This window comes from Polypterus senegalus, chromosome 11 (genome assembly GCF_016835505.1).
Source record: "Polypterus senegalus isolate Bchr_013 chromosome 11, ASM1683550v1, whole genome shotgun sequence".
Classification (NCBI taxonomy): Eukaryota; Metazoa; Chordata; class Cladistia; order Polypteriformes; family Polypteridae; genus Polypterus; species Polypterus senegalus.
Genome location: NC_053164.1, coordinates 23161907 through 23184748, shown reverse-complemented (window position 1 = coordinate 23184748; position 22842 = coordinate 23161907). Strand labels below are relative to the sequence as shown.

Sequence of the window (22842 nt, the reverse complement as noted above, 5' to 3'; positions counted from 1 at the left end):
TTTTCCACTGATTATTCAGTCATAGCCTTCACTTTCATAATCTTGGTGAATCTTAGGCAGTTGGCAACACATTCTCATGAAGACCAGTTCTGAAATGTAACATACCCAGTGATTCTGTCTGACCAGTCTGTGACCTGCTCAATACAGTATTAGTTTGAATTTGTCTTTAGTTGTAGAGGGTGGGCTCTGTGTTCATGAGAGCGGACAAGCAATGAATGTTCATCCAGAAGTACAATGCGAATAATGCAGTGACAAGAAATAAGGAACAGAGGTGTTTTGAACCTCGCAAATAGAAGGCAAGCTTCTCTTTCTGATGTCTCGTGTTTTATGTACCCCAATAAGATTTGGGAGGCTGAGACCGTGGCTGAACTTGCTGTACCTAGTAACCCTTCGTACAACAAGGACTCTATCAAATAGACTGTGCTGGAAAGTCACCATGCAGTTAGTAAGGACACTTTTTACTACTTAGACATTTTTATCACTCTTTTTAATATTTGTTTTTTTATTAGTATGCTGCTGGATTATGTAAATTTCTTGGGATTAATAAAGTATCTATCTAGCTAGGCAATGTCCAGCATTTTACAGTCATTTTTAAGCTGAGATGATCTGGTGATGACATCAGTAACTGCAGTTGGCAAGTCTGACATAACCCCTTGACTTGAAGTTGCCTAATGTGACATCAACCTAACCTGCCAGTGTTTGGGGTCGTACAGCCGTGGGGCCTACAGCTGGTCGGTCAAACCGAGGTACTGGTCATCAGGGTCCCGGTGGTTGTCCGTGGCAATGCTACTGATGACTTTACTAAACGGATTCTTAAATGGACTAAGTAGTCTTTTTCCTTTTTGGTTCTCAAAGTCTGTGTGGCCGATGGTTTTAAAAAAAGAACAAAGATGTGGTTCCTTTGGGGGGAATAAAAATGTTCATTAAATGAAGAAGGAAAACTGGAGCCTCGATAATTGCAAATGTGTGTCTAGAGACTGTCCACTTGATTGTTTGATTTATTTGTTTTCACATTTGAACCAACTGTGGTTTTGGAGACGTCACCTGTAGACGCCCCTCCCCCATGTTATGTTTAGGGATGTTTTATGGCAAATTCCCATCAGTTTACTTAAATATTTAAGGAAACCGCACTCTTTGATATGCAAATGTCCTAACTCGGAACAATATGCTCCTTTGAGTTTGCTGTCCGCCTTTCTGTGCTCCTTGACTGCACTTGCCATTGTTCTCTGCGAGTATGGCAACATTTTATATGCCCCAATAAAGTAATTGGTTCCTGCATTATTCTGGAAGCTCGTTGGTGTTAAGTGTGAGGTGTTAAGAAGGCTGGTGGGCTCTAAGGTGTTTCAGATGATTTTACTTTTTCCGTAGTCCATACTTTCTCAAAAGGTGGTTATTTATTTTGTTATGACTGCCTGGTTAAGTTTAGGTGGATTTGGTATCAAGAAGCTTGCGTTAACAAGTTCAGGAGAAAGTAGGGTGAAATGACCCCTTTAATTGGCTAACTAAATAGATTACAAATGCAAGCTTTTGAAGCAGCCAGGGCCCTTCATCAGGCAAGGTGTAACAAGTTCAGTGACATTTCGTTATTTGTTTGGTATTACTGTGTCTGCTATTTCTGGTTTGGGTTATAATGTTAGATTAGTAAAGGAAAAACCTCCGTCATGAAAGGCACTATATGGAATAGCAGCCTACAAGTTTCTCACAGTTCATTTAGCAGTCATTATCAGTGAAATCTTTTATTCTGTTTAGACAATTCAGTGGGGATTTCCAGTGAAGCGCTCTGTGGCACAGGCCGTGATGATGCTTTGATATCCAGATTCTAGCCGGGGTGGTCCCATGTCATTTGAGTTCTTGGGAAGACATAAAATGACATTTTATTATTATCACATTTCATGATTCATGACCACATCTGCTTGCCCTCAGATTTCTGTGATGGTCCCCTGTTGCTTCCTGGAATGCTTTGTCTTTCCTGTTCATCATTGGCTGCCATGTCAAGTTCAAGCTGTTTAGAACAGTATCCAGGGGTGTTCTGCTGTGCCCCCTACCCTTCCACTGATGGGGCGGTCTGACCTACCCAGTGTAGGCCTGAGGGAAGGCAAAGGGGAAGAGCCCATTGTAGCCTCTCTGTGGTTGACAGTTGTAGGATCCCTCATACACCTTTGGGGTGTGGTGGTGAGGGGGTCTCCGCATCAGTCTGGGGCAAAGCTCCTGCACTTTTTATTTTAAAAATTTTCCAGGAGCTAGTTCGCTAAGAAGGGGGGGTGGTGTTTGGTGCAGGGGTGGGATATGTTTTAACATTGAATTTGAGGTGTGGTGGTTTTACTTTATACGGACCTCCAGCTTGGTTATGACGCTACCCTTTTATCCCTCCTCTGTGCATAGTTCCATAAGACACCAAGTGTTTAAAAATAAACTTTCCATCCTAAATGATTCCCCTGGTAATTTATATTTTTTTTATAGTGGTCTGTAAGATATCTACATAAGACGCCAATTGCAAAGCCAAATGTCCATGCAGGCAGGCATTCAGACCACCAGTGTGGTCTGGTGACCGTAGCTTTAGCCTTCATCTCCACCTGAGTGGGGTCATTTTACTGCCATCCATTTCAAAAGCCCAGATAATTAATTTCATCCCCACTAGTTCTGGTATTACATAACACCTGTAAAATGTCTTGGGATGTTCATTAATATATAAAGTATACGCTCTATACCAATCAGTTATATGGTGTGAGCCATTTTAGAAATATGAAAACAATGGTGTCATGCTGTGCCCGTGAAGTGTTTGGACATACCAGTAAGAATTTCTCTACACACAACAATACTAACACTGAGATGCCTAGGGATGCGATCCACTAGTCAAGGGCACAATATAAAATCATAATTTCCACTTTGTGGAGAGGTTAAGTGACTTGGCATGAGCACAACACACTTGTAGACAGTTCATTGAAATATAGAACAGACAGCCCACTTTATATAGTGCACAACATAGTGTAGACTGTAAAGACTATGGTCTGCTCAGTTGGCACCAGTAACAGTCGTGTAAAAAAAGTAAGTAACACTTCTTGGAAACTGTCGACGTTTTCAACACATGTGAACGGACAAACTTCAGGTCTTTTGCGAAGTAGTCTGGGTGAAATTTCTGACCACTCTTCCATGCAAAAACTCCTTCCCTTACAAGATGTTTGTGGGTTTTCTTGTATGTCGTACCCATTTCAAATTCACCCCACGACATTACACAGGGATTCAAATCAGGTATTTGATCTGGCCAGTCGATAACCCTCCAGTGTCTTCCTTCTGAGCCATTCATTGTTAGATTTGCTACTCCACTTTGAATCATTATTGTGTTGAAAGGTCATTTCTGATTCAATTCCAACTTTTGGAGAAATGGCCCCACATGTCATCAGCCATACAACCTGCATGCTCCAGAACAGGTCATCTACCTAAAGCTCAGCATGTTCAGGCCCGGGCCAGTACTTGGATGGGAGACCATCTAGGAAAAGCATGGGTTGATGCTGGACGAGGTGTTGGTGAGTGTAAAACGGAGGTCCTGACTTTCTATGGAAATTAAAGATCCCTGGGCATCTTTCAAAAGAGTAGAAATTATCCTGATGTCTTGGCTAATCTGCCCATCACATGGCTCCCTAATTATCCCTTATATGTAATTGGCTGTCTGTCTGTCTCACCCCTTCACCACCCAATAGCTGACGTATGGTGAGCATACTGACACAATAATGGCTATCGTTGCATTATCCTGGGGGGTGCTACACATTAGTGGTGGTTGAAGTGGTTCACCTCTAAGTAAAGTGCTTAGAGTCGGTCAGAAAAGTGCTGTATAAATGCAAGTTCCTGTTATTATCCTCCTCAAGCACTCTTTGATTTGATGCAGAATTCATAGCAGACTCTGACTGCAAGCTGCCCAGGCCCACAGGTGGCAAAGCAACCCCAAACCATAACATTTGCACCAAACATGTCTACTGTTACTGTGGCCTGACATGTCTTTCTTTTGATTAATCTATCCAAAGCACATTGTTCCAGAAGTCCCTGGACTTTGCCTAGATGTCCAATATCTTTTTGGATTGCAAAGACTTTTATTCCTGGTACACCTCGCATAAGAACATTAGAACAATGTGTGTGATCCAATTCTGCCCCCATCTACACACCACACCCTGAACTCCCAGTTGTTTTAGTTTGATGCCCAACCTCTCATGTGGTTCCTTATCAAATGTTCTCTGAAAGTCAAGATAAATAATATCATATGCTCCACTCTCTTCATATCCTTTTTCTCCCTCCTCATAGAATTCCAGCATGTTAGTAAAACACGACCTACCTCTTCTGAACCCATGCAGACTGTCAAGTCAAACTCCCGTTTTTGCCATGTGCTGCTCAATCTTATCCTTAATAATTCCTTCCATTACTTTTTCTGAGATGCACTTACTGGCCTATAGTTGCTTGGATCTGCATTTCCCCGAAGGAAATTACTTGTTTTTTGCATACCCCTTGGGGTCAGAGCGCAGGGTCAGCCATTGTACAGTGCCCCTGGAGCAATTGAAGGTTAAGGGTAGGATCTCTTTTGGCAGTAACAGGGATTCGAACCGACAACCTTCAGGATACCAGCGCAGATCCTTAGCCTCAGAGCCACCACTCCGCCCATATAATGGGATAGTATTCGACATTGTCCAGTCCTTTGAAATTTCCCCAGTGTGCATTCACTTCCTAAAAGTATGTATCAAGGGTTTATATCTGTAGTCACTAGGTACTGATCAGATTTGTGCAGTCTCTTTCCGATTGTAGATGCATGCATATTGACACCCAATTTTACAAGAGTTACCTACAGATCCCACAATTATATTTTGGGGCTCTTGGAGACTTCTTTGTGTATCAAATGGTCAGCTCTTGGGTTGTTTGCTTGGCTGGCCAATCCTGGACAGTTTACCAGTTGTTTGATATTAATGCAGCTTGTAGATGATTAATAATTTTGGTGATCTTTTTAAATCCCTTGCCAAATTCTTGGGCATTCGCAACCTTCTTTCTGAGGTCCTTAAAGAGCTTGTGGTACAGTGACTACACACATGTGAATCGTGGCACAGTGCCTCCACACATGTGAATAACAAAGAGAAAACCCAGACTTTGATATCGATATCTCAGTTTCAAATAAGACAGTCGGGTACACCTGCATTCTTCCTAATCTGGAACACCTGATTGTAATCTCATGGATTTGAGGTGGTGATAAATCTAGGAGTGGGATTTCTTTATCCACTGGACAAGTCTGCATATATGTTCATTTATATCATGAGAATGATTGCACGGTGTCAGTTGTATATGTCATTTGTTGAAATGTATCACCTCTATATATGGAGGCACTGTCTGCATGACATTGTTGTAAAAGTCAACAATTTCCATGGGATGTACTTACTTTATCATATGACTGAACTACCCAAGTGACCCCGATCCCTTCATCTGTTGATGCTCACAATTTTTTAAAATGCAAACTGAAATCCATAGAATGCGTTAGGATGGTATTTATACAGAAGGGTCACTATAGAGAACCGCTTTTCACTGTACCAGTAGCTTCTCACACAGTGGACAAATGGAAAGATACCTGTGAGGAGGAGTTTAGTAAGAAAAGGCACTATATAAACATCAGGTTTATTGCATTCCACGTTTTGACTCTTGTATTTTGTGATTTACTTTGAATAAATACTTCACAACCCTCTTAATCCAGTCCAGGGTTGGCGTCCGGAGTTTGTCCCGGCAAGACTTGGCTCAGGGTAGGAAATGACCTCAGAGGGGATAACCAGCACAAAAGGCCTACTACTGCTTGACCATCACACAGGGAATCATGTTAGCGTAATCGTTCTGTGTTGAGGGATGTGGGAGGAAAATTGGGGTACCTATGTGGACCTGGGGAGTACATGCCAGTTACACACAGACAATGCCTTGATCTGAATCTGGGACACCAGAACTGTGATGTAGTAGCTTAAAAATAAATCCCGTTAGAAACATGCTGTAGAGTCTGAAGACTTGGTGACACAGGGGCATGACAAATCCCTCCCCAGACCACCCAAGGGGCTGAAGACACCTTGCTTATAAACCCTCCAGCCAGTATAGTACCCTTTGAAGACTACCCCAAAAGGTACTGCCCAGTCAGCAGTCAGACTGCAATGATGCCACCTTGCTCATCTGCTGTTAGTCACAGTGGCCCATAGTGGGCAGAAGGGGTTTGACAAAAGGATCAAGTGGCTGCTGGGAGACTAGGAAGTGGAAGAGTTTAATCTAGGAGCCCCATGAAAGTCCATAATCGTTAGCCATCCCCTCCCCCCGTACCAGCAGCAGGAGCTGAGAGTGATCTTCTCTTCACAAGCCATGTGCTTCATTTATCTCAAAATGTGTCATTTTATATTTGAGATGTTCTGTACAGTATGTCAACTTCTGTATTTGATTAAACTTCGTTGGGTCATGCTATGAAAGGCACTATATATGAATGGAGGTGATAATTTAATTCATAAAGTCTGAATTAACGTCCTGGCCAGTGCTTTGGTTTTTTGCCATCTTGTTGACAAAGTCATCTGTGAGTCTGACTGACTGAGTTGCCGTTCTGCTGTGTCACTGCTGAGATACGATCACTTGAGGTGTGAAGCAGAGAGAGCAGATACCAGTTGTGAGCTCCTGGGCCTCACTAGATACCACAAGGCCAGGCCGCCTTAGATGTCACGGCAGGAAGTGGTGGGCATGGCGTCATGGGCTGTCATTGGCCAGATAATCTGCATGCTGATGAAGCTCCTCATTCTATGTCTTACATGGTGCCTTTCAGTTTCTGTCCCTGCATACGCGGAGAGCCTCCTCCAGTGGGCTTGTGAATTGCACTACAGTGAACCCTCGTTTATCACGGTTAATCCATTCCAGACTCTACCATGATAATTGAATTTTCGTGAAGTAGGATTCTTTCTTTATAAATCGAATATTTTCGCAGTTAGGAGTATAGAAAACCTGTTTATGACCTTCTAAAATACATTTTTTAACATTATTAGAGCCCTCTAGACATGAAATGACACCCTTGAGTCACCATTACACTCGTATTACCCAATATATTCAAAAAAATAAAGAGAAAATCAGACATTAGATGTTACAAATATCATATTACTTGACTCACCCGCCTTTTAAGGCGACCAACTTTTATCCTCAATTTGTGTGTGCTCCATGTGTACATCGGGCATGTAAGTGTAGAAAAGTTTTTTTTTTTTTTATCTCCTCGAGTGCCTGTCCAAAGTCGTACAATGTCAGCCTGAATCTGTACCGCTAAAGACGGAGTTTCATGCACTAAATAAGCTATAGATGAGAATAAGCAAGCACCATCTCCCCTGATATTTACTACGCGGTGAGTCATTTGTACTCCAACATTAATTATTTCCAGAAACATAATTTTGTCTTTTTCCAGCGCATCGCGCACAAAAGCAAGGGAACGATGGGAGCACCAGAACTCTGCTAATATCGCGTCACTTCGTACCACAAGCCGCAAGTAGTAAGTCTGTGATAAGCGGAATACAGCTACGCTTTCCACTCACGGGACGGAAGGACAATCCCGACCGCTTTTACATAGTAGATTATTGTACTGTACATTTAATTACCCACAGTTCTTACACACAAACACTAACCTATGAAGGCACGACCTCAGTAGGAGAGTCTTCAGGTGGTGCAGTATCTTCAGCAGGTGCGTCGTTGTCTTCTTCCACTGAAGGAGTACTAGGAGTAGGCAGTGAGTTTCTGGGTGCGTGGCTGAAGAACATCTTGATGTCTTTTCATATGCGTGAGGAGGCTTTTGTAGGGAGGGTATTGCCATATTTGATCATATCCAAGAGTTTCACCTTCTCCTGCATAGTAAGCATCTTCCTCCGGTGCTTAGTTTTATGGTCGGAAGGCTTAGAAAAAACAGCACGTTTAGGAGCCATCGTGGGGCTTAGATAAAAGTTCTCAGAAAACGCGTGCGCAGTGACGTAAGCGTGTATGAGAAAAAATCGCGATAGAGTGAAGCCGCGATAGTCGAAGCGAGATATAGCAAGGGATCACTGTACTGGAATTTGGAGTTTTCAGTTTTACTTGCAACAACAACAGCATTTATTTATATAGCACATTTTCATACGAAAAATGTAGCTCAAAGTGCTTTACATAATGAAGAAGAGAAAAATAAAAGACACAGTAAGAAAAATAAGTCAACAATAATTAAGATAGAATAAGGGTAAGGTCCGATGGCCAGGGAGGACAGAAAAAACAAAAAAAAACTCCAGACGGCTGGAGAAAAAAAAATTAAAATCTGCAGGGATTCCAGACCATGAGACTGCCCAATCCCCTCTGGGCATTCTGACCTAACATAATGAAACAAACAGTCCTCTTTGTATTTAGGGTTCTCATGGAAGGACTTGATGATGATGGTCATGTAGATATCTGGCTTTTAGTCCATCAATGTAAGAACATCATGATGCTTTGAGCCTGTGCCACCACCACAGAGAAACCGGAAAAAGAAACCGAAGAGAGAGTAGGGGTCAGTATGGATTTTGGACCCACCATTAATAGTTATTATAATGAATTGAATACACAGAGTTTCAGGATTAAATTAAAGTGAAGTTATGAGAAGGCCATGTTAAAGTAGTATGTTTTCAGCAGTGTTTTAAAGAGCTCTACTGTGTTAGCCTGCCGAATTCCTATTTGCAGGCTATTCCAGATTTTAGGTGCATAAACGCAGAAGGCCGCCTCGCTAAAAGTTTTGCTTTTGGAATTCTAAAGAGACACTCATTTGAGGATCTGAGGTTACAATTTGGAATATAGGGAGTCAGACATTCTGATATATAAGATGGAGCGAGATTATTTAAGGCTTTATAAACCATAAGCAGAATTTTAAAGTCAATTCTAAAAGACACAGGTAACCAGTGTAGTGACATCAAAACTGGAGAAATGTGTTAGGATTTTCTTTTCCTAGTTAGGATTCTAGCAGCTGCATTCTGCACTCGTTGTAAATGATTTATGTCTTTTTTGGGTAGTCCTAAGAGGAGTGCGTTACAGTATTCTAGTCGACTGAAAACAAAAGCGTGAATTAATTTCTCAGCATCTTGCACAAGTATAAGAGGTCTAACTTTAGCTATGTTTCTTAAGTGAAAAAATGCTGTCCTAGTGGTTTGATGAATATGCGATTTAAAATTCAGGTTACAGTCAACAGTTACCCCTAAGTTTTTTTTACTTCCGTCTTGACTTTTAATCCTAATGCATCAAGTTTATTTCTGATAACCTCATTGAACCCATTACAGTGATTCCCTCGCTATATCGCGATTCGACTTTCGCAGCTTCACTCCATCGCGAATTTTAAATGTAAGCATATCCAAATATATATCACGGATGTTTTGCTGGTTCGCGGCTTTCTGTGGACAATGGGTCTTTTAATTTATGGTACATGCTTCCTCAGTTTGTTTGCCCAGTTGATTTCATACAAGGGACGCTATTGGCGGATGGCTTAGAAGCTACCCAATCAGAGCATGTATTACATATTAACTGAAACTCCTCAATGCTATATGATATGCTTCCCGAGCAGTGCTTGATTGTTTGCTTGTCTCTGTCTCTCTCACTCTCTCTGACATTCTCTGCGCCTGACGGAGGGGGTGTGAGCAGAGGGGCTGTTTGCACAGAGGCTGTTTGCCTAGAGGATATGGACACTCCTGTAAAAAATGCTGAAAGACTACCTTTACATTGCTCCCTTCTTTGCGGCACTTTATCACGGAGCGCACACTTAAAAGCCCAACAGCACCTATTGATTTTTTGATTGTTTGCTTTTCTCTCTCTCTCTCTCTGTTTCTGACATTCTCTGCTCCTGACGGCGCTCCTTTGAAGAGACGATATGTTTTCATTCTTTTAATTGTGAGAAAGAACTGTCATCTCTGTCTTGTCATGGAGCACAGTTTAAACCTTTGACTAAAGGGTGTTATTTCATGTCTAGAGGGCTCTAATAATGTTAACAGTGTGGGAGAGTTTATAAGGGCTTAAAATATATAAAAATAACCATACAAACATATGGTTTCTACTTCGCGGATTTTCACCTATTGCGGTGGGTTCTGGAACGCCAACCCCCGCGATCGAGGAGGGATTACTGTATTGCCAATCGCTAAAATTTCTGTTTTCTTTTTATTTAGCTTGAGAAAATTACTATTCATCCATTCTGAAATACAAGTAAGACATTGTGTTAGTGAATCGAGAGAGTCAGTGTCATCAGGTGCTATTGATAAGTACAGCTGTGTGTTATCAGCATAGCTGTGGTAACTCGTGTTGTAACCTGAGATAATCTGGCCTAACGGAAGCATGTAGATTGAGAAGAGCAGCGGACCCAGGATAGAGCTTTGTGGAACACCATATAGGATATCATGTGTCTTTGAGTTGTGATTACTACAACTAACAAAGAATTTTCTCCCTGCCAGGTAGGATTCAAACCAATTTAAGACACTTCCAGAGGCCTGCCCATTGACTAAGGCGATTTCTAAGAATATTGTGATCAATGGTGTCAAATGCGGCACTCAGATCGAGGAGGATGAGAACAGATAAATGGCCTCTGTCTGCATTTACCCACAAGTCATTTACTACTTTAACGAGTGCAGTTTCTATGCTAAGATTTGTTCTAAAACCTGACTGAAATTTATCAAGAATAGCAGGTTTTTTGATGTGGTCATTTAACTGCATAATGACTGCCTTCTCTAGAATTTTACTTAAGAAGGGCAGGTTAGAGATGTGTCTAAAATTTTCAAAAGCAGAGGGGTCAAGATTATTTTTGTTGAGTAGGGGTTTAACTACAGCAGTCTTAAGACAGTCTGGAAAGACCCCCATATTTAATGACGAATTTACTATGTCAAGAATACTATCAATTAGCACGTCTGATACTATTTTGAAAAATCTTGCTGGTATTGGGTCGAGGACACATGTGGAGGGTTTCAGTTGAGAGATTATTCTATGTAAATCAGGTAAATCTATCCTGCTGAAAGAATTTAATTTGTTTATAATGGAGTACTGGGGCTTAGGAGGATCTACAGTGTTGGGGAGATGTACTATGCAGCTTCTTCGTCTAAACCCACTTCCACCTGAGTTCAGCACGCTATACAGGAGTGCCAATAGACAGAAAAGTAGAATTTCACACCTTTTTTTTTTTAAATAAACAATATAGTAAATGGATGGAAGAGTTAATCTTTCAATTATTGTGTTTATATGGTGTCTTCCATAGTTGGCATTTTAATGAATAATATAGCTGAAGAAGTGATGGGCAGTCTTTGAGTTATTGTTTTCATACAACACCTTCTGCCGTTTGGGATTTTAAAGAAAACTATAGCAAGAGATTAAGAAGCAGCTGGTTGATCACTGTTTGTATATAGTGTCTTACACAGTTAGACTGCCCATCAATCTGTCTGCAATAATTTTCTTTAAAATGTATAAAAAGAATGAGAGCGAGAGGTTAGGAGCAGGTGCTGATACAGCACATTGCCGCACCCACCACATGATAAACCAACTCAGGATCCCAGATTAGGACCCACGTGCAGCCAATGCGACGGGTGACACACTCGGCACCACACTAGTTCAGATGGAGGGGAACAGTGTGAGGTTTTATATGGTGACTGGAGTGCCAATTCTGTCACCAACCCCCAGGTTTTCCCCTGCAGGTTGGAGGGCCTACATGCAGGGCTGGATGCAGATTAACGTCATACCCAGAATGGAGCAATTGCTGGTTAAGGGCCTTGCTCAAGGGCCCAACGAAGCAGAGCCACTTTTGCTGTTTATGGGATTCGAACCGGCAACCTTCCGATTGCCAGTGCAAATCTCTTAGCCTCAGAACCACCACTCCACCATTATATTAAAAAAAAGAAAAAGAGTGATCATTAAATCATTTTAAAGAGGAATAGAGTGGAAAGATTGATGGGTAGTCTTCCTATCAATGTTTTTATATTGCTTCTTTCACAACATTTTAGAAAATCTAGCAGACAGATGAGGAGGCAGTTGATCAATTATTATTTTCATATACTGTAGCACCTTGCACTGTTAGCATTTTAAAGAGCAATATAGCAGATTGATGGGTGATCTTTCTCATTTTTTGATATAGTTCATTTCACAACATTTAAAAAAAAACATCTATCAGACAAATGAAGAGGCAGTTGGTCAGTCATTGTTTTTATATAGCGCCTTGCACAGTTGACATTGTAATGAGCAATATAGCAGATCGATTGATGGGTAGATTTTTTTTTTTTTTTTTTTTTTTATAGCACCTTTCATATTTGACAGATGGATAAATGGCAGTTGGTCAGTCATTGTTTTCCAATAGAACCTTTCACATTTCAAAAAGCAGTCTTGCAGATGGAATGGCCATTCTTCAAGCCTTCTATTTATAAAGTGACTCTCATCATGAGCACGTAAAGCACAGTACTGTATAGCAGACTAAGAAAAGCCTGCAAAATGATGAAAGGCACTGAAGGGCAGCAGCAGACTGTTAATTCAGAAATTCATTCCTGTGGATGGCAGCACTGAGTGTATCATAGCAGGGTTGTTGGGATAGCAGGGGTTACTTCTGATGTGAAACCCACCCTGGCATGTCTGCTCAGTGCCCAGTGCTGCTGGTTCATGATGTGCATGCTCAGTCTGCTCGGAGCTCACAGAGGCTTTGGTGATTGTAATGGAGACTGCCAATCTGATTTAAGGGGCACAGGAACAGAGTGCATCCTTTAGTGTTGACTTTAATTTCCATTCGCTTGACTTTTTCTGTTTGTACTTGGTATCTGGAGGAGGAGAGCATCCCACCGGCTAGCAGAGCAGTGCACTGGACTTTTTAATCCCCCAGGCTAACCGCCTCCTTGCCGTGTGACCATTTCAGTGCTTGCCTGTTATGAGACCCTTTGTGGATAAGTGCACTCTGCGATGGACTGATGAATTCGGTCAAGTGAAGCCCCAGCGTACAAGTAGGCATGTGGAGGGGAAAAACTTGAAATGATTGCGATCAAGTGGAAAAGAGCATGCTGTGTGCATTCCAGTAACAGAAAAATATTAAAGCCTTAATTAAATAAAACAAAAATGTTCTCATATATATGAGATATGATATATGGGGGGTGTGGATACTGTGTCTGCTTGTCAAATGTCACCTCATCTCTTCATCCCAAACTTGTTTTGGATTGTTTTGTGATGGCACTGTACACCTACTTATATTCACTCCACCTTTGGTGACTTTATTCATATTTTGACTATTTAGCTTCCCCATTGGTAGGCCTCTTCTAACATTAGAGCAGTCTGTATGTGAAGAGGCCATTCAGCCCAACAAGCTCCTCTATCCTATCCTATCCTCCTAATTTCTCCAAAAATAACACTGTTGAGTTTTGAAGGACCTTGAAGTCCTGCTGCCCACCACACTATATCTCTGATTCTCTGTGTGAGGATGAATTAAGGTTTGAGTGTCCATCTGTGTTCTTGTTGCCAAATGTATGAATTTCAAAGTAACTGCTAAGAGTCCACTGGACTGATTCCCTTCAGTTTTAAAAAACCTCACTCTGTTGCACCTTAATGTCCATTTGCTGCTCCATGGTGCGGATTCCAGCCTTGTTGCTGTCCTCTGGACATTCTCCAGTATTTCTATGTCTCTCCTCAGCATGTTTGTTATGCGGTACAAAGATGAGTCCTGCTGAGTTGAAGTCCTGGCCCGGTGCCTGTCCCTGTGGAGTTTTTTTTATTTATTTATTTACTTATGTATTCTCTCTGCATGGACTCCCCATCCTAAAAACCTGCTGGTTGAGCTAACTAAAAAATTGAGTAGGTCCTCTAATTTGATGTTGGTTCCTGCCTTGCACTCAGTGCTGTTGCCTCCGTGATCCTAAACTGGATTCTGATGATGGGTGGAGGATGGCCCTCCATGCTCATAGCATTTCTTGTACCGCTTGATCCAGTGATGCCCATCGTTGTTGCTTGACCTTTCGGCATGCACCCATTTACGCCATTCTTTGTTTTTTTTTTTTTCTTCACAGAGTCACTCTGCAGACATGAAGTGTAATAACAGTACTCTGTGTAAATACAGCAAGCAATATGAAGCCTTCCTCTTCCCAACAATTTACAGCCTGGTGTTCATCATCGGTCTCTTGGGGAACCTGCTGGCAGTTGGCGTCATTGTGCAGCAGCTCCGGCGTAAGAATGTGCTGGCCGTTTACCTTATAAACCTCTGCATCTCTGACCTTGTGTATATCTTCACGCTTCCTGTGTGGGCTGCCTATACTGCCAACCGGGAAAACTGGACATTTGGGTTGGGGGCCTGCACTGTGGTGGGCTTCTTCTTCAATACAAACATCTACACCACTATCGTTTTCCTGAGCTGCATGGCGGTGGACCGTTTCCTTGCCATTGTCTTCCCTTTGCATGCTAAAGGGTTTCGGACGATGAAGGCTGCCCTGATCATCTGCATTATTGTTTGGCTGATCGTGATGGGCTCCCATACTGTCCTCCTGACGCACCCTGAATTCATCAATGACACTCATAATGTCCAGCGCTGTTATGAGAAGTACCCCATGGAGCAGTGGGTAGCCAACCTCAACTATTTTCGAATTTTTGGTGTCTTTCTTATCCCTCTGTTGCTCCTGCTCATGTCCTACTGTTTTGTCATTCGAGCAGTACACCGGAGCACTGGCCTGGAGGTTAGGGAGAAGCGGAGGATCATGGGACTCCTGCTCAGCATGGTGCTCATCTTCGTCGTGGCCTACCTGCCCTACCACATCATACTGTTCATCCGGTCCTACCTGAGCAGCAGCGGGCTTTGCAGCTGCGAGTGGGAAGAACGGCTGCGGCCAGCCTACCGTATCGCTTTCACCTTCACCAGCATCAGCAGCGCCTTGGACCCCATCATCAACATCTTTGCGAGCGACAGCATCAAGCAGGACCTCATCCGCGAGGTCGTGTCGGTCCGAAAGTGGGTATCCGACATCTGGTCACGGGAACGCTTCAAGTCGGCCAGGAAGCCCTTTCTGAAAAGCGTGGGGGATACGGCCCCCACCGAAATGACCCAGAGGAACAGTATCCCTTTGGTGGAAGAAGGCAGCAGCCCCATTTCTTAAAGTTTGATGGAACGTGAGGAGGGACAAAAAGTGAATTTTGCACTGAGTGTGAAATTGACGAACAGGACAGTTCAGATCACTACCTGGAGAACACAATAGGAGACGAGCCAGTTAAGGATTAAACAAAAAAAAAAAAGACAAAAAAGAAAATGTGCGGTTTGGTTTGAAGATTTGTTGTAAATGTGTGAATTCAAGAAGGAGAACGTGCACATAAATTGGGGCTCGGAAACACAAAGTGAATTCCCACGTGGAGTGCAAGGCGGTGGGATGGCCGGACTGACACGTGACGGCACGGGTGCTGTGGGGACACCACTGAACACGCTTGTTCATCTTTAACAGTTTTTAGCTTTTTGCAATTTTGTAGCATATTTTTATATTGTGTATATTAAGCAACCTTTTTTTATACAAAATTATATTGCTGTCAATTATGTGTATGCTTAATAAAGCAAAGATTCTTACACATTTATTTTTTGCTCCCTGCATGTCTATCGTCTCTTTGCCTCCATTCAGCTGCTATGATGTGGCGCGAGGCACAATGGCTGATCACTGAAACCTGAGAGTGGCAAACACTGAAATGGTGGATTAGCAGCAGTGGCAGGCAGCAGGATTACTGTTCAATAAGGAGATGTGGTGACCTCGTCTTCTGGCAATTTGCACGGTTGAATATGTTCAGCTTCACTCCTATTGGGAGACACCAGAGCTGAAACTGAATGTCTCCGCCTCATTTGTGTATGGCACCCTTCACTTGGAGTAATTATGCATATTTAAATACCCTCTGGTGGTCCCTTTAGTGATCCAGTGTTGGCTGACCACTTGAATCTTTTTGAAGAGCTATAGAGTATATAATAAACTTGCTGGCGCAGTCCATGATAAATCGTGTACTGCCAGTCTAGCACTGAAGGTCCTGTCTCATCACATGACTTTTCTGGCCACTTTCAGTCCCAGACTTCATTTAATCTTTAGTGATTTGGAGACGGTTGCAGCAAGCACCATTGGGTTCTAGACGTGTAGTCTGACATACCAAGTGACTTGGTTGCTTGCCGACTGAAGCCGATGTCACATTTATGTGACTTGTAACTTGTTGGGTATTTCAGACTTGCTGACTGATGTTGCTGATGTCTTTTCCGGACTGTCTCACTTTACAAGACTGAAAAAAATCACTGAACATGTCACACTTGGCGATCGTGTGACGACTTTCTAGCACAGCCATGTTCCCCCCTTTTTCTGACAGCCAGTGCTGTATAAAGGCTTAACAGGTATGACGAGTTCAGCTGTAATCTCTGCCCTCCACCCACTCTCTCGTGGTGCATAAAACTCAAAACATCAGATGAGTCACACTTCTATTTCTGAGGCTCAAATGACCGACCTTCCTTCCTTATTCCTCACTGCTGTTTTATACTCCTTGTACTTCCGCGTGGATATTCATTGGTCAGCTCTAATGCAGATAGCCCACCGCTACAACTAATGACAAAATCAGTCCTGTTGGAGTGAGTCACATTACGGGACTGGCCTTGATGGGAGTATGCCACCCACTGGCTCTGACTCGCTAAGATTATGTAAATGGAGTCTACAACTGAAGATTACTACAGAAGCCGTCTAATGTGACGTTATCCTTAACTCAAACAGATCTGATTTTTGTTTTAAATTGAAGTGGGCTCAGTGTGAGAGAGGGTTTTGAACCACTGAGCACACCCACTGGAAGTACAGCACATATAATGCAGCGACGAGGAATAAGAAACGCACACGTTTTGGATCTCACAAACAGAAGAGAGGTTTGTATATCTGATGTGTCCTGCTTTATGTATCATGACAGAATGGAAAAAAGAAAACTTGCCACCCTGGAAAGCATTCGTCCAGCACCATCACAGTCAGGCAGCACATTACTGGCGATCGTATTGACTGGCAGCACCATACGTCACCACATGCCAGACCAGCAGTTTGGTGATAAACGTTTACAGGTTGTCACAAATCAAACTGATTGACACGTGACCGACCTATGGTGATGTATGGTGCTCTGGCTCTGCAGTTGGACGTTTTTGCCACTATTGGTTGTCAGAAAGAGGAGGCAGCTTGCGATCAATACTTACAAATTTGAAACTGTGCTGGAAAGTCGTCACTAATTAATGTAAATTTTCCTTCCCTGCCATGTCCTGTCATATACTCGGACATCCTCGGGCAATGAGATCAGCAACTGCAGTTGTCAAGTTTAACAATACATTTGTGTAAAGTGACGGCGGCATTAATTAGGGCAGATGAGATTCAAGTTATCACTCATTTCCTATAATTTTTTCCATTTCAAAATTTAATTTGTCTGTGGCCTCAGTTTTATGGCAGTGTGCCATCTGTTGGAATGAAAAATGCAATGGATTTTATTACATGAACCATCTATTGTAATGTGTTTCATAATGCATCACAAATGTTAACACTAAATATGCACAACAGAGTGGAACTGCCAGCCAAACAGAAATGGTCTTACAAGGTACTGTATAACTAGCTGTGTATGCCTGTGCTGTAAAAAGCCTGGGCTCCTAGATACTACTGAAATCGGCAAGAAAAAAAAAAATGAAATGCAGAGTTGGCGGTTTCATTTTGCGGACTCGCTAGCTCCCCTTGTCTGTAATCGGTTAAGCATGTTTCTTTCTCCTCTGTCTTTTCTCGGTAGTTTCACTTTGGCAACTTAGTTGCTTTCTTTCAGCTTCATGCTGCAGCCTCACACTTCTGGGCTGGACAGACGCACACACACACACCCACGCGTAGAGGTTTATATATAAAATCTAGATTAGTTCTCAGTTAAAATGTGAATATCTGAAGTTGGCAAATCACATCATACACACTTATGCAATCCACCACCAAAGGCCACTCCACCTTAAACGTCTGACCAGCGTCATGGAGAAGATATTATCATGCATGAGCGTCTGAGGTTCACCTTCCGAGCTCTTCAGGGGTGTGCAGTACCACTTCGGGATTGAAAGGGGTGCTGTCACTGACGGTATTATTTCTTTCACCCACAACCCAGAGACTGACTCTTTCAGTCCAGTAACTATAAAGCCAAGGCTGTCCTGGCAGGGGTTGTCTTATTCTGGGAAGATCAGACCACAGGACGGAGCACCTACCTGATGAAGTTACTGCTCTACAGAGCCTTGATAGCATTATAGGCCCCCGGGCAAAGAGCACTGGGGCCCCTACCTACACCACCACTCGTCAAGTGACAACATACAGTATATTAGCATGGGCCCTTGGGCAACTGCCCACCGTGCCCATGTGTTAAGACGGCCCTGCCCTCAGCCCTACCTGGCAATATTGCTTTTGTTCTAACTATTCATGCTATTGAGCACTTGTTTATTTTTGGGACTCATCATTTATTAAAAGGGTCAAGCTGGTTGGTGCCCCAACATTTCTGTGGTAGACTTTGTGTTCCCTGGTTGACGACTATGCACTCCGGCTTATGCAATATTATTTATGTTATGCACAAGAAGGTAAACGCCTGCTGTGAACCAAATCACCAGCCTGTCTCAGACCACAGTTTAAGCTCTAGTTAATTAAAAGCATGGAAGGCATAAACCTGTTACTTCAAGAGTAAATCCGTGTTCACCTGGGGCCTCATTTATAAACGGTGTGTACGCACAGAGATGTTGCGTAAGAACTTTTCCACGTTCAAATCACGATGTATAAAACCTACACTTGGCGTAAAGCCACGCACTTTTCCACGGTACCTCATACCTTGTCGTACGCAAGTTCTCCGCTTGGTTTTGCAGACTGGCGGCACCCAGCGTCAAAGCAATGCTACTGTTCCTGTGTGGTTACTCATTATTTTCATGACACGGCTTTATAAATACACTGAAACTAACCACATATTGTTTATTACTGTAACGAATCTGATTGTAATTAACTTGTAACAATATAATGGTCCAAGTAACAGCCATGGTATTCCAAATACCATAACCGCTTTAGCGTTGTTACTCTCACCTCTCCTTCTTCTTCTTCTTCTTCTTTCAGCTCCTCCTGTTAGGAGTTGCCACAGCGGATCATCTTTTTCCATATTTCTCTCACTGCACCACTCGGAGTATTTATATCACTGTATCTGAGTGTGAATCACAGCAGCAGCTGATCGGAAAGAGAATTATCGGTATACAGCTTTAAGGACACGCTGTCTCTGCCACTGCAAAATGTTTTAAAGTCTTTCCTGTACGGACCTCGCGGTTCAGAAACGGTTTCATCCCAAGAACTTTAAACGCACTCAGTCAATTGCACCTTGTAGAACTGTCTGTACTTATAAGTACAATCACCCCACAAACTTGCACTACAGTTATAATATCGCACAACCTGAGCCACTTTATAAAGCGCGTATTTACATATGATGACGATATCATTTTAAGGTGAAATGCAGCAAAATATGTTTATTAAATTATACAGATAAAACTTTAACTTCATTTAAATAATCTATATTCTTCACTGGGAGTGTCGTGAAGGATAGAATAATTAAACATGTACTACGAAGATATTTCAATGTTCCTTAAATGTTTTGAAGAATCGGCTAAGCTTACAGATGGCTTAACTTCTATTACAGAGCTGATTGTGTGGCAATTTGGTTTGGTATTTGGGGAAAGAAAAACAAGGACTGCAGTGGCTGCTAAGCCAATATATATTGAATATAAAACAGAAAGAGAAAATAACAACACAGCTAAAAACGCAGCGAAAAATTTCGGTAAAAGTTAAATGCTTGTGTCATGAGCACGAGGCGGCTATGCAGTGTCTGCAACGGACGAGGCCATCCACCGTGATAAGCTACCTTACTGACATTGGCGGGCGAAGGAGCCACCGATTCTTCCTCTGCCCAGTGCCACCACAAGCCTAGAGCCGCCCCTGAGTACTGCTGCAATAAATTATTTCATCGAAGTGAAACCCATGTTTAATAACGTGCTTTAACTCCTATCATCATAAAAATGATATCACGTATACATCTCAGTATTTTAGTTATTCAGAGAGCTGTAATATCACAAATGTAATGGACTCTGTGTCCAGTTGGAGGAAGAGAGCCGGTTTAAGAAGCAAGTAGTGATTCACACACATAGATCACATATGAGTAGAAGATCAAATACAAAACAAAGCATTTAACGTGCTACTTTAATTACGATGTGATTTGAGAAACTGGTTAATTAAACGATTTTAAGATGAAGTTTATGATGTTCTACTTTAATGACAAAATAAACTACGTGATTAAAGTGGAAATGTCGAGATTGAAGTTGACATTTCGTGTTTTTTCCCCCCTGTGGTACCCTAATAATCTTTCATATGACACTCGGACAGTGGGCTACAACTCGCCTTTTCACGGCGACTTTGATATGTGATGTCTTTTTTTATTTCCGGCACTGTGCAATTTTGTGAACATGAGCTTTCAAGTTTCTCCAACACGCTATGTCACTCGATCAACTTCCTTTTGTTGATTATACCACGGTTTATTTGAACAAATAGTATGTTTTTCCTTTGCCTCCACTTAGTATTCGCTGAAATTCTTATTTTCCTTCGTGCTTTTCCCATTGTCTTTTCACAGAAGGCTGAGCTTAAGGATGATTTATATTGATTTGCATATTCAAAGAGGCGTAATTCTGGGAGGGGTTGGGGCGTTACATAAAGCGCGTGCACGAGCGTTAGTTTTCATGCTGATCGGGATTTATGTAGCGGAAGAACGTGGAAGTTAGATGCGCACAGATTCCTGCATCTGGATTTTTCTGTGCGTAAGCACATTTCGGCTTTTGTGCTTACGCCATGTTATAGTGCGAGTTCTACGCACGGCGTTATACATGAGGCCCCAACTCAGCCTTCTGTGAAAAGACAATGGGAAAAGCACGGGGGGAAATATAAGAATTTCAGCGAATACCAAGTGGAGGCAAAGGAAAAACATACTATTTGTTCAAATAAACCGTGGTATAATCAACAAAAGGAAGTTGATCGAGTGACATAGCGTGTTGGAGAAACTTGAAAGCTCACGTTCACAAAATCGCACAGTGCCGGAAATAAAAACTAAGTCACATATCAAAGTCGCCGTGAAAAGCCGAGTTGTAGCCCACTGTCTGAGTGTCAAATGAAAGCTTATTTGGGTACAGAGAAAAAAAGGCAGACAGTGGGGAAAAAGCACGAAATGTCAACTTCAATCTTGACATTTCCACTTAGTTTCCACGTACTGTAGTTTATTTTGTCATTAAAGTAGAACATCATAAACTTCATCTTAAAATCGTTTAATTAACCAGTTTCTCAAATCACATCGTAATTAAAGTAGCACGTTAAATGCTTTGTTTTGTATTTGATCTTCTACTGTATGTGCTCTATGTGTGTGAATCACTACTTGCTTCTTAAACCGGCTCTCTTCCTCCAACTGGACACAGAGTCCATTACATTTGTGATATCACAGCTCTCTGAATAACTAAAATACTGTATACGTGATATCATTTTCATGATGATAAGCACGTTATTAAACATGTGTTTCACTTCGATGAAATAATTTATTGCAGCAGTACTCGGGGGCGGCTCTAGGCTTGTGGTGGCACTGGGCAGAGGAAGAATCTGTGGCTCCTTCGCCCGCCAATGTCAGTAAGGTAGCTTATCACGGTGGATGGCCACGTCCATTGCAGACACTGCATAGCCGCCTTGTGCTCATGACACAAGCATTTAACATTTGCCGAAATTTGTCGCTTCGTTTTTAGCTGTGTTGTTATTTTCTCTTTCTGTTTTATATTCAATATATATTGGCGTAGCCACCACTGCAGTCAGTGCTTTTCTTTCCCCAAGTAACCGATCGCCACACAATCAGCTCTGTAATAGAAGTTAAGCCATCTGTAAGCTTAGCGCCGAATCTTCAAAACGTTTAAGAACATTGAAATATCTTCGTAGTACATGTTTAATTATTCTATCCTTCACGACACTCCCAGTGAAGAATATAGATTATTTAAATGAAGTTAAAGTTTTATCTGTATAATTTAATAAACATATTTTGCTGTATTTCACCTTAAAAATGATATCGTCATCATATGTAAATTCGTGCTTTATAAAGTGGCTCAGGTTGTGAGATATTATAACTGTAGTGCAAGTTTACAGTGAGGTAATTGTACTTATAAGTACAGACAGTTCTACAAGGAGCAATTGATTGAGTGCATTTAAAGTTCTTGGGATGAAACTGTTTCTGAACCGCGAGGTCCGTACAGGAAAGTCTTTGAAACGTTTTGCCGTGGCTGAGACAGCGTGTCCTTGAAGCTGTATACCGATAATTCTCTTTCCGATCAGCTGCTGCTGTGATTCATACTTAGATACAGTGATATAAATACTCCGAGTGGTGCAGTGAAAGTAATATGGAAAAAGATGATCCGCTGTGGCAACTCCTAACGGGAGGAGCTGAAAGAAGAAGAAGAAGAAGGAGAAGTGAGAGTAACAACGCTAAAGCAGTTATGGTATTTGGAATACTATGGCTTTTCCCTGAACCATTATATTGTTACATGTTAATTACAATCAGACGCGTTACACTGAAACTAACTGCATATTGTTTATTAGTGTATTTATAAAGCTGCGTCAGGAAAATAATGAGTAACCACACAGGAACAGTACCATTGCTTTGACGCTGGGTGCTGCCAGTCTGCAAAACCGAGCGGAGAAATTGCGTACGACAAGGCATGAGGTACCGTGGAAAAGTGCATGGCTTTACGCCAAGTTTAGGTTTTATACATCGCGATTTGAACGTGGAAAAGTTCTTACGCAA

At 42.1% G+C, this 22842-nt stretch overlaps 1 protein-coding gene across 2 annotated transcripts in view; it reads left to right on the top strand.

The window, feature by feature from the left end:
• Window positions 1-15252, top strand: part of LOC120538739 (G-protein coupled receptor 4-like) — a 31601-nt gene extending 16349 nt beyond the window's left edge. For both annotated transcript variants that reach the window (XM_039768169.1, XM_039768170.1), the window contains exon 2: window positions 14019-15252. In XM_039768169.1, coding sequence (XP_039624103.1) covers window positions 14034-15095 — 1062 coding nt within the window. In that variant the 5' untranslated portion in view covers window positions 14019-14033 and the 3' untranslated portion in view covers window positions 15096-15252. The remainder of the gene's footprint in view (window positions 1-14018) is intronic.
• The last annotated feature ends 7590 nt before the right edge of the window (window positions 15253-22842 follow it).